The sequence below is a fragment of the Hyperoodon ampullatus genome (genome assembly GCF_949752795.1).
Source record: "Hyperoodon ampullatus genome assembly, chromosome: 12".
NCBI classification, from domain to species: Eukaryota; Metazoa; Chordata; class Mammalia; order Artiodactyla; family Ziphiidae; genus Hyperoodon; species Hyperoodon ampullatus.
Window position 1 is genome coordinate 21,105,820 of NC_136925.1, and position 12,198 is coordinate 21,118,017.

The following is a 12,198-nucleotide window of genomic DNA, read 5'->3' on the forward strand; positions in this document are numbered from 1 at the left end:
ATTATCCTATAATAAAAAAACCCTAGTTCTTGAAATACTGGAAAGATTTTTTTTTTTTTGACTGTGCCAGGTCTTAGTTGCAGCATGCGGGATCTTTTAGTTGTGGCATGTGGGATCTTTTAGTTGTGGCATGTGGGATCTAGTTCCCTGACCAGGGGTGAACCTGGGCCCCCTGCATTGGGAGCGTGAAGTCTTTAACCACTGGACCACCAGGGAAGTCCCTGAAAAGATTTTTAATAGTGAAAAATTCTCTTCCTTTCCATGAGCAAATGTTTTGGGTGGGGGGGAGAATATTAACAGCTTTTCCCAATTAGTGGTTTTTATGCATTGTCCCAATACCATATCTAAGATTAGGCCCATTTTAATCTTGTGCTCTCTACACCGACCACATTCTATATTACTAGTAATGATTTGCTATTCATGTTGGTCCTGTCTTGCCAAGAAATTACATTATCCTCTGTATATTTAATGAGTGACTAATTCCAAGTACTTCATCTAAGAAAATCAACTTATGTATTTTTATTCAAATCTTACTTAAAACTATGTGGCATGTTCTCAGCCCTTAAAGGGTTAAACTTCATGGTATGTAGAAAACTTAGATTCAGTCTCTTGCAGGTGACAGTTGAAGTTTTATTATTCTGACTTTTAATGTTTCATGCCACTATGCCTATGTGCCCAACTAGATTTTAACTCCATTGAGAGTGGGAAGTAAGAGAATGTCTTAGAGTTGTAATATATTACTATTACAAAGATAATCTGATTCAGCATGCTGATTTTACAAGTGAGGAAGTGCAGCCAGGAGAAAGGAAGTGAAATATCTGAAATCACAGAGCAAGTTAGTGGTAGGGCAAGGACTTCTGGTCACCATTTAGTATGCTTATTGTGTGTTTGTTGCAGACCTGCCTTTCACCTTTGCCCATGCCTCTTCTGTTTCTTTTGGCAGAACCAAAGGGCAGAAGGAAGGGGGAAACCTATTAATAATAGATTTATTAATAATAAAAGGAAAAGAGAAGGAAAAAAGAAAACCACTGCAAACAAACTACCAAACGTGATCAAACAAGCTAGGCGCTAGCCTAGTCATGTGTGAGGACTTGACACTTCAAATCCAAGCCCTCCCTCACTGCTTCTAATGTAAACGCTGGGGTAGGAGTGTGCAGGACAAAAGCCTGAGACAGATGAGAGGACTGGCCCTCGCGCCACTCAAGAGCTGGGAGAAAACGGTGGTTTGCTGTTCTCTAGGTAGCTGCCATGTGATCTGGGAAACACTGTCAGCCAAAATTTCTCTCTGATGAGAAAAATAACACTTAGTTCTATCAAGATGATAAATAAGAAAATGCTGTGTTCTTGGACAGCTGATGTGTTTTCATCCAAAAGTTCAGTATGTTTGTTTTACCAGCTTTTAATGACCTGAAAGGAATAAATTGCAGAAATGTAGTCACTTTTACATACTTTCGTGTAATCTTCTTGAGATCACTCTTCACCCCATGCATACAATTCTAGACACGAAAGTGATAAACACTGTGGAAATAAGAGAAATAAATGCAGAAACTAAGCATCATGGCAAATGTAATTCAACTCAAGTTTTCTTTACCTATATGTATATTTAAGTTTTACATAGTCATTGGCTTCTCCAAAAAAAAGTAACTAGATCAGTAATGATAGAGGCCTTGTCATGTAAGTAAACAATAATACATGAATGACAGAATTGATGTGATTGGAGATGGCTGATTTAAAAGGGTGTATTACACATTGACTGGCAACTGACAGCCTGCTATAAATGTGATTTTTTAGGTCCATAGTGGTTTTTGTTTTTAATCTGAGGCAACATTTACAAATTGAGGTATTTTACATCACAAATTCAGACTTTTGAAAAATTAGTTAAGTCTGGCCCACACCCAGCAAGACAAAAGCGGTTGCTTTTATTTAGGAGAGAGACTGCGTGTTGGCCTCCATTCATTCATGCACTTCCTCATTCAACAAGTATTTTTTGAGTGACTGCTGTATGCCAGGTATTAATCTAGTACAGGACTGAACAAAACAGTCAAAACCCCCTGCCTTCGTGGAGCTTATCTGTTACCAAGTTGAGTAGGTAAAATATCTATGTTAGTGATAATTGCTAAGGTGAAAACAGTGAAAGAAAGGGAATATGGACGGTGTGCCTGGGGAGTGGGATTGAAATTTTAAATAAGAGCCTCACCAAGAAGGTGACTTTTTAATAAAGAGGAAGTTGTAGAGCTTGCCACGCAGGAATCTGTAGGAAGAGAGTCCCAAGCAGAGCAACAGTAAGTGGAAAAGACCTGAGGTTGGAGCATGTCTGGAACGTTTGAGGAAGAGCAAGGAGGTTGTTTCTGCTCTGTTTTTCTTACAGCACACTGTTCCTGTATCTGTTTCAAAGATCAGTAGAGACCAAGAGGTCTTCATGGTTCAAGAACAGAAGAAAACATATCTCTTTGGGAAATAATAAATATTTCTAGGCAGTGTATCTCTGTTGAAAAGGACCATCCTAAACACAATTATGAAATAAAACAGTGGCAGCTATGACTACGGTACAGAAAGGATGCCCGAGGAAAAGTTTAATGCATGGAAAACAGGAGTACTGTTTCAACAGGCTTTGCTTTTGCATGAGCATAGTGTGATGCTGCTGTAATGTGTTTATTAAGTGGGAAATTTTCTCATACATCAAAACCAGACTTAAGTTTATGAAAAAGTGTTCTTGAAGTGCATTAGGATTGTTGCCCTGCATAGATAAAGGCATTTGCAGATAGGTATCTCAGTAAGACAGAGGACTTAGAGAACAGGTTACGTGAGAAAGTTAGTCATTTGTGATGTTTTCTGCTGCAGCTGATAAGCACACAGATATAAATAACAGTGGAATCTTTCTTATATGGAGATTAGGTTCTAAAGTCAGCACATAAAGCAAAGATTTGGGATGGTCAGAATTACTCTTGAAAATCTCTTAGAAAGATATCACAGATCTTCTCTCAATTAAGTCCCATGTAGCCGGTTTTATTTCCAACGTTGCAACCAGAACTCCATTTCCTCACATGAAATAGTCTGCCATATTATAGGAACAAAACCAAACAAAATGTTTTTTAAATGCTAGCATTCCACTCAGCATGGGCATGTGATCCACAGTGGGAAGTGTGAAGAGACCAAGACCATCTGGGAGAAAACATGTTCGTATCCCTCCTCTCACACTTATTCCAGGGCATATAGTTCCTTGAGCGTGTAACATTGCCCATACTGTGTCAAGTTATTTCTTTTCTCTCCACATACAAGTAAATTCAGTGAAGATGGCATTCATTTCTACTGTATCACCTAGTTATTTGTATTTACAGTTACTCCACAAAGCAAAAGTAATAGGTAGTGCATGAAGCAGCAAGAAGTATGATTATTATTCAGTAATAGATTCCTTTTTCTCCAGAATATTGCCCCGGTTTAAAAGCTGTTTAGTCACACATCAAGGCAAACAGTTAGTGGCTTTATGCAGTCTCTGTCATAGCTTACAGTGAAAATAGAATTAAAGTATACCTTGCCAGTGGTGGTTAAAATACCCTTTGTTATGATAGGAGACCTAGATTTTTGAAATTCCAACTAACTCGGATACTGGTGGGAAAACATTTTGATACTAAAAGCTTTTCTTTCATTTGCCCTATGCTTTCAGGTAATGGTCCATAGATTGCTGACCAAGGAATTGATTTCTGAGTTAGAGTTTAGGGAAATATTTCAGATTTGTTGGTTTATATATGTTGGATTTGCTTGAATTTATTGATATCTGAGGTATTATTTTCTGCATTGTTGACCACTGAAAATAATGGGTATCTGCAAGATATTACTGAAAAAAAAGACAGGTCAGTAGTTAAAGTCCTTTATTTGACTTCTCATTGGAGAAAAAAATTTGAAGACTATGCCACAGATCATAATCCTCTTAAGAAAATGTTACAGAAATAAGCCGTGATAAAAGTATTTGAGGCCTGAAAAATGCTTGATAGGATGTAGTGTTTTAAAATCATTTCTAAACCATTTCAGAAGGTTCTAGAAAACATAATCACTTCCAACCACCCCCCGCCCTCAAGAAAAACCTTTTGAAATTGATTTGTGAGCTCAGTCATCCCATAGGTTTCTTAAGACACTATCTTCCATATCATACTTGTTGGATTCTAAATTATAACGCTTGTTGGCTTCACATTCCTCTTTTTCACTTTTTTTTCCCCTTAGTTGGTAAAGTGACTAAACCAGTATTGGAGATTCCCAGCTAAAAGCAGAGGTTTACACCTGCAGTCTTTCTTCTACAGTCTCTCCTTCTTCCCTTTCAAACACAACTTTACCAGGACTTTAAGAAAAGCATGCATACATCTTAAGCGGAACCTCAGCAACCGTTAATTACATTGGTAGTGGGCGCTCTGGTGATCTCCTCACCCTTCTGATGCCAGTGAGGTAGAGGGTGATGGGCATACCTTGCTGTGGTACACACCAGGTGACTAGCATGGGCAGGCATCCAGCGGGCGCTCTTTTGCACACTTGTATTTTGGGGGGCCAAGTTATTGTGGCAGTGCTGTAGATAGGAGGAAATTAAATTACAATATTAATTTTGGTGTGTGTGAAATATCTCCAGACTTGACACTAAATACAAAATATCCAGTCTTTATCCTAGATTTTGTGTGCATTAAAAATTCTCAGGATTAAGGTTAATTTGTAATTCTGAATCTTCTCTCATCAGTTTTCTAGAAATTATATATATATATATATACCCATGAATTAGATTTTAGTATTTTATTCTTTTAATTGCTGGCTTACATATTTGTGATGTATTCTATGATTTTTTTTTTTTTTTTTTTAGGAGGAAACACAGTCATTACTAGAAAACCTGCATGTTTACCATACAAATTACTTCCTGGTTTTGAGATGTCTTCATCAGTTCACCTCTTCTCTTCCCAAGTACCCACTGGGTCGACAGGTAACCAGAACTTACTCATTTGGAATCTACAAAGTAGGAGTACTAGTGGTTTTTTGCTTTGAGTTTGGTAGCATTCAGGCATCAGAATTTGAAATGGATCCAAATCTTGCAGTGAGTATGCAATCTAAATCCATTCCAGCTGTATACTTTACTCGTTATTGAAACAGTATTTTTTGTCTGATGGCCACAACTAGAAACAGCCACATGAATCCAAGTGGTGTTGCTTTCTCCCCAATGTACATGTGCTAAGGCATTTAAACTTTTTTTCTTTAACATTTCTTTGTCACTTATACTGAGAGAGCTGATCCTCCACTTTAGTGAAATGGAAAAAGGAATCTGTTTGAGACCCTTTAATGGTTAACCTTGCATTACACCCAGAGCTAAAGAGACGCAGTTTAAGAATTTGCTCCTTGCAAAATTATGCTCTGCTGGCCTTCGTGTCATAGCATAAACCTATGAACCACCTGTCAAGTGAATGCAATGGAAGAATTCTGTATTCCTAAATCTTTGCATCCTTAACTCAAAGGTTTAGAGAACAAATACAAATATTTAAGAATGACTTGTTTATAAGACATTTTCTGCCATTAAACCTTTTTAGTAATCACATCATCATTTTAATAATTTTCTTATTGCAAAGTGACCGGTGATATCAGCCAATCCCAATATGGTCTCAGTTTGCTTTCATGTGAATGGTGTTTTATGTAAATGCCTGATCCATGTGATATATGCCAAGTCTGTTGTCATCTACAGAAAGTGGCTGTTTTTAATGACATTATTTCTTTTGACTTGACCATTTATGATTTTTCCAAACGTAGTGTGCAAACTTAGGAGATCACTTTTGATTCCTCACAAGTGTGCTGTTCACTTCCAGATCAGAGAGCTGTACTGCACGTGTTTAGAAAAGAACATAGGGGATTCAGAGGAGTATGCATCGGCTTTGCAGCTGCTGAGGTAGTTTGTTTTTTTCCTTTTTTGTCTGCTCTAAGCCTGCCAATAAGTAACACCTGCCTCCAGAACTCTGCCTGCCAAGGAGTTTCATAAGTAACCATGTTGTAGCTAATATTTGTATATGTCTTGAATTTATGTTTGTAGCTTATAGTGTTTTTAGTGTAGCAACCATCCATTTCTTTGCTGGTTTTACCTTGTTTTTGAACTTTTGATTTTTTAAGTAAAATGAGTGTTTATTTAGTGAAATATTGACACTACACAGGGAGAACTTAGGTATGGATCATTTCCATCTAGCCAGCTTGCTGTCATGGTAGGGAAGGTGGTCATGGAAAGCAAGCTCACATGGCCCTGACCTGGTTGGGCAGAGGAGCAGCATCACTGGGCGAAATGCATCCTGTGAAGGAGGCCACGGCTGACCTTGATGAGGAGCAGCTACCGGTAGGCAGTGGCCTTGATGCCTTCTCCCACCTGAACTGGCTCTATCCACTGAGCTGGCTCTATCCACATTAATTTAATATTGGCTAAGTTATAAATTATTTGTCTAATATTATATGGATAAATAAGATATCTTGGTGTTATCAGATATCAAAGATCACTTATTATCCCTGACAAACTTACCTTTTAAAGTTAAAATTATTTGTTTTCCTTGGCTTTACTTCTTATATGTATGGTGACTTCTTAGTCTTTCATAAAAATAATGACCACTTGGATAGTGAGAAAAAGGAAATCAAGTGGAGTTAAGTTTCTGAACACAGTCTTATAATTTTCTTCAGTGGATATAAATGCTTATATGAAAATATCATAAAGAAGTCTGAGAACTGAATATTTATTAAGTCTTGGCTTCCCCTGGGCCCACAAGAAAAGAACAGATGGGCACAGTAGGAGGAAAATTCACATTAAAAGCACTTTAAGTCCGGAGACTTAATACAAATGTTAGTAATCTAGCAGGTGCAGCTTAAGATAGGAAACTAATTTTATGCTATCTGGAAAAATAACTCCTCATTGCCACTGAAAAGCTATGTTTTATTTCATTTTTTAAATGCCAATAACAGATTTCTATGTATTTATATACTTCAACTGGAATGTTTCTGAGACTTCTTTTGTTTTCTATTCAAGTCAACATACTTATCTCAAGCACCCAGTTGATTCTTGCTGGGTTTCCTCTTTAACCTTCGTGATTAGTAATTGCCTTCCTTTTCCAGTTGGGTATTTCCAAATTTGTAGATTTCTTTGTCAGGGAGGGACTTGTTCTTCTCCTTCTGCATCTCCCTGGCACTGGCAATCTTGGGGTTCAAGTCAGGGATCAAGAATGCCAGTTCCAAATTAGGGTAAGGAAATGTGAGCAATAATAGTAATGGTATGCACTATTGAACAGTAGTAACCAGGGTTTATGAAGGCTTACTGTGTGCCACGCTGTGTTGGGCACTTTCAGTACATTTTCCTGAGTAGTACTGAGTCTAATACTCAGTGCATATCTGTGGCAGACACTGTTAGCCACACTTTACAGCTGAGGAACCTGAAGCATAGAGAGGGTTTAAGTGATTTGCCTGAGATCTCATAGTTGTTGATGGAACCAGGATTCTAATCCAGGTCTGACTTCAAAGCTGTTATACTTTCCACTGTTCTCTGCTAAGCTCTAAAATAGGGATGTGGGGATCTGAGTAAAGCAGAAGCAATGAACAGAAAGCAAAGGTTCTGTCATTTTGCTAAGCTGAGGTCAGAAACATAGGAATATTAAAAACACTAAGGATCAAACATACAATAGCTGCTACAGCAAGGGCAGGCAAGAGTCTGGGAACTACAAGAGAGAAAGGAATCTGGCAACCTCCAAACTAGAATTCCTCTTTTCCCCTTTGTACAGATTAGATGTGGAGAAAAAGTCAGGGACACTCATCAGTTTAGGCATTCTAAGTAGGAAACATCTGAATTTAGGAAACCAGACATTCTTGTCATCTGTCGTCAAATAATTGAAGTCATAAGAGAAAATAAGGTTAAAATGATCACTGAATGTTAATTTGGAAAGAAAAACTAAGGAACTGTTAGAAACATAGTCTAGTAACATTTCCAATTTGAAATTTTTGTTAAGAAGTACTTTAATGGCAATATTTCTCTTGAAAAATCCATTTTATCTGGAAACTGACATGTTTAAATAACCATAGATCTACTTGTTGAAATATTTTTTGACTCTTAAAAAGTACTTAATTCCTGACATTTGTGTGGAACCACAAAAGACCCTGAAGAACCAAAACAGTTTTGAGGAAGAACACAGGTGGCGGGGCTTCCCTGGTGGCGCAGTGGTTGGGAGTCTGCCTGCCGATGCAGGGGACGCGGGTTCGTGCCCCGGTCTGGGAAGATCCCACATGCCGCGGGGCGGCTGGGCCCGTGAGCCATGGCCGCTGGGCCTGTGCGTCCGGAACCTGTGCTCCGCAACGGGAGAGGCCACAGCAGTGAGAGGCCCGTGTACCGCAAAAAAAAAAAAAAAAAAAAAAAAAAAAGAACACAGGTGGAGGCATCATGCTTCCTGATTTCGGACTACATTACAGAGCTATAGTAATCAAAACAGTATGATATTGGCATGAAAACAGACACATAGATGAATGGAGCAGAGTAGAGAACCCAGAAGTAAACCCATGTTTACATGGGCAATTAATTTATGACAGAGGAGCCAAGAATATACAATGGGGAAAGGACAGTCTTCAATAAATGATGTTGGGAAAACTGGACCACTATATTCCACCATACATAAAAATCAACTCAAAATGGATTAAAGACTTGAAATGATAAAAACTAGAAGAAAACATAAGTGGTAAGCTCCTTGACATTGGTCTTGGCAGTGTTTTTTTGGCTTTGACACCAAAAAAGGCAAAAAAGCAAAAGTAAACAAGTGGGACTACATCAAACTAAAAAGCTTCTGCACAGTTAAGGAAACCATCAACAAAATGAAAAGGCATCCTACAGAATGGGAGAAAATATTTGTAAATCATATATCTGATGAGGGGTTAATATCTAAATTGTATAGAGAACTCACACAGCACAATAGAAAAAAAAATCTGATGAAAAAATGAGCAGAGGATATGAATAGACATTTCTCCAAAGAGGACATACAGATGGCCAACAGGTACATGAAAAGGTGCTAAACATCATTAATCATCAAGGAAATGCAAATCAAAACCACAATAAGATATTGCCTGTCAGAATGGCTATCATCAAAAAGACAAGAAATAACAAGTGTTGGACTTCCCTGGTGGCACAGTAGTTAAGAATCTGCCTACCAATGCAGGGGACACGGGTTCAAGCCCTGATCTGGGAAGATCCCACATGCTGTGGAGCAACTAAGCCTGTGCGCCACAGCTACTGAGCCTGCGCTCTAGGGTGTGCGAGCCACAGCTACTGAGCCCACGTGCCGCAACTACCGAAGCCCGCACGCCTAGAGCCCAAGCTCCAAAATGAGAAGCTACTGCAGTGAGAAACCCGTGCACCACAATGAAGAGAAGACCCCGCTTGCCACAACTAGAGAAAGCCCGTGTGCAGCAACAAAGACCCAACAAAGAAGACCCAACACAGCCAAAAATAAATAAATAAATTTATTTCAAACAAACAAAAAAACAAGTGTTGATGAGGGTGTGGAGAAAAGGGAACACTTGTACCCAGTTGGTCGGAATGTAAATTGGTGCAGCCACTATGGAAGACAGTGTGGAAGTTCCTCAAAAAATTAAAAATAGAGCTACTTTATGACCCAGCAATCCCACTTCTGGGTATTTATCAGAAGGAAACAAAAGCACTAACTCAAAAGGATATCTGTACCCCTATGTTTATTACAACATTGTTTACAATAGCCAAGACATGGAAGCAACCTAAGTGTCCATCAGTGGATGAATGGTTAAGCAAGATATGTGTGTGTGTGTGTGTGTGTGTGTGTGTGTGTGTGTGTGTGTGTGTGTGTGTGTGTGTGTGTGTGTGTGTGTGTGTGTGTGTGTGTGTGTGTGTATTATTCAGAAATAAAAAGAAGGAAATCCTGCCATAACACTGAACTCAGAGATACAGAGGACAGATTGGTGGTTGCCAGAGGTGGGGGGGTGGGCAAAATTGGTGGTGGTCAAAAGGTACAGACTTCCAGTTGTAAAATAAATAAACCCTGGGAATGTAATGTACAGCAGGGTGACTATAGTCAATAATATTGTATCATGTATTTTGAGAGTTGCTAAGAGAGTAGATCTTAAAAGTTCTCATCAAAAGAAAAAAATTGTAACTACATGAGTTGACAGATGTTAACTAGACTTATTGTGGTGATCATTTCACAAAATATACATATATTGTATTGTATACCAGTAACGTGTTATATGTCAGTTATATCTCAATTAAGAAATATTTACAAGGAACTTGTAATAATGTTGAAAAATGTCAAGTATTCATGGGTGGAAAAAGACCTATAGAATTTTACATCACAGTTATTTTAAAATGTAGGCAGCAGACACTGATGTGTGGAGAGCATGCATTTTTTTTTTAACTTTTTTTTTTTTTTTGGCTGCATCAGGTCTTCATTGTGGCACATGGGGATCTTTGTTGCGGCACACGGGCTCTTTCTGTTACGGCGTGTGGGCTTCTCTCTAGCTGTGGTGTTCGGGTTTTCTCTCTCTAGTTGTGGCGCATGGGTTCCAGGGTACTTGGGCTCTGTAGTTGTGGCATGTGGGTTCCAGAGTGTGTGGGCTTTGTACTTTGCCTCACGCAGGCTCTCTAGTTGAGGCACGCGGGCTCAGTAGTAGTTGTGGCGCGTGGGCTCAGTTGCACCGTGGCATGAGAGCATGCATTTATAATATGTCATAATCTGACATGAGTACAATGGTTCTGCATGTCTTCCATGACCTTTGCTCTCTCAGTCAACTCTTGGAGCATGAAGACCACATTCTTTTACAGGATATGAGTTGGTTAATTTTCACTCAACTGCGTGTCATTATATAAGGGTATATTTAAGTTAAAACACAATTTGGGAACAGAATGTGGTAAAAATTACACTAACCGAGCATTGAGCTGGGTGAGTGGCTTTTCCTGGTCAAGCATGAAAGACATTAAGAGGAAACATTGACCTTTTTTCTAATGGAGAAAATTTCTAGACAGCCACCTAAAAATCCAACAGTAGACAGATAATTTTTAAAATTCGAAAAACCATGCTTCAGTAATAAGGTTTTATGGGTTGACATAAATCATAAAGTCCTCAACTTATAGGCCCATGAGAGCTCAGCTGGACTGAAGCACACTGCCCTCTGCCAGCAGTGCCAGTGGAGCACCACAGCAATGGTTCTTAGATTGGGGGGTAATGAAAAGTGTGCCCCTCTTCTTAGGAGAATTTACTGTGCCCCCCACCCCGTCAACTGAAAATCCCTCATCTAGAGTTATCCCATTGTTTTTCCCCAATAGAAAACCAAAGCCAGAACCATTGAGTGACTTTTCTGCAGTTGGCAGAGCTGGAATTTAAATCCGAATCTTCAAACGAAGTTCAGTCAGTTTTTCAGCCCTGGTATTCCAATTATTCGAGAATAAAAAGAAATTTATACAGGTTTGTGGCCAGTAGTCCATGATGAGAGCGTACCCAAAATTTTATTTATTGTATTGTATTTATTTATTTTAATTTTTTATTTATTTTATTTTTTTTGCGGTACGTGGGCCTCTCACTGTTGTGGCCTCTCCCGTTGCGGAGCACAGGCTCCGGACGCGCAGGCTCAGCGGCCATGGCTCACGGGCCCAGCCGCTCCGCGGCATGTGGGACCTTTCCGGACCAGGGCATGAACCCGTGTCCTCTGCTTCGGCAGGCAGACTCAACCACTGCGCCACCAGGGAAGCCCCCAAAATATTAAAATGAGCCAGCAGAGCAAGCTTCTGTGGCCTCAGACCCCCTCCCATCTTGACACTAGTCATCTTGGCACAGTGTGCAGGCATGTACATGAAAGGAGCCACAGTGTCTAGTCTGCTTATCCCAAGTGCAACCTTATGAGCTTGCCATAGAAACACATTTGTAAATTGAAGTTGAGTGATAGCTGAGGGAATTTACTTTAGGCTGAAAGAGATTATTCTAATTCCTGAATAAGGCTTTTGAGTTAAACAGTAATATATTAGCAGTTCAGCTCAGCTTTCATTGAGTTAAAAAAACATGACTCAAGTAATAATATTAACATTTGATCACTTTAGCTTAGTTCAAAGAGGTTAGAGATTTAAAGTCTAAATAATGCAGTTTCCTGACTTTGCAGATCAAATTTTGATATTTAAAGATCTTGTTATGAAAAATGACACAGCTCCAC

The 12,198-nt window shown here is 39.1% G+C and overlaps 1 protein-coding gene across 1 annotated transcript in view; it reads left to right on the top strand.

Moving 5' to 3' along the window:
• ORC3 (origin recognition complex subunit 3) overlaps positions 1 to 12,198 on the top strand; it is a 61,973-nt gene that overhangs the window by 28,160 nt on the left and 21,615 nt on the right. The window contains exons 12-13 of the mRNA XM_079716453.1: positions 4,841 to 4,957; positions 5,829 to 5,908. Of these exons, the coding sequence (XP_079572579.1) occupies positions 4,841 to 4,957; positions 5,829 to 5,908 (197 nt within the window). The remainder of the gene's footprint in view (positions 1 to 4,840; positions 4,958 to 5,828; positions 5,909 to 12,198) is intronic.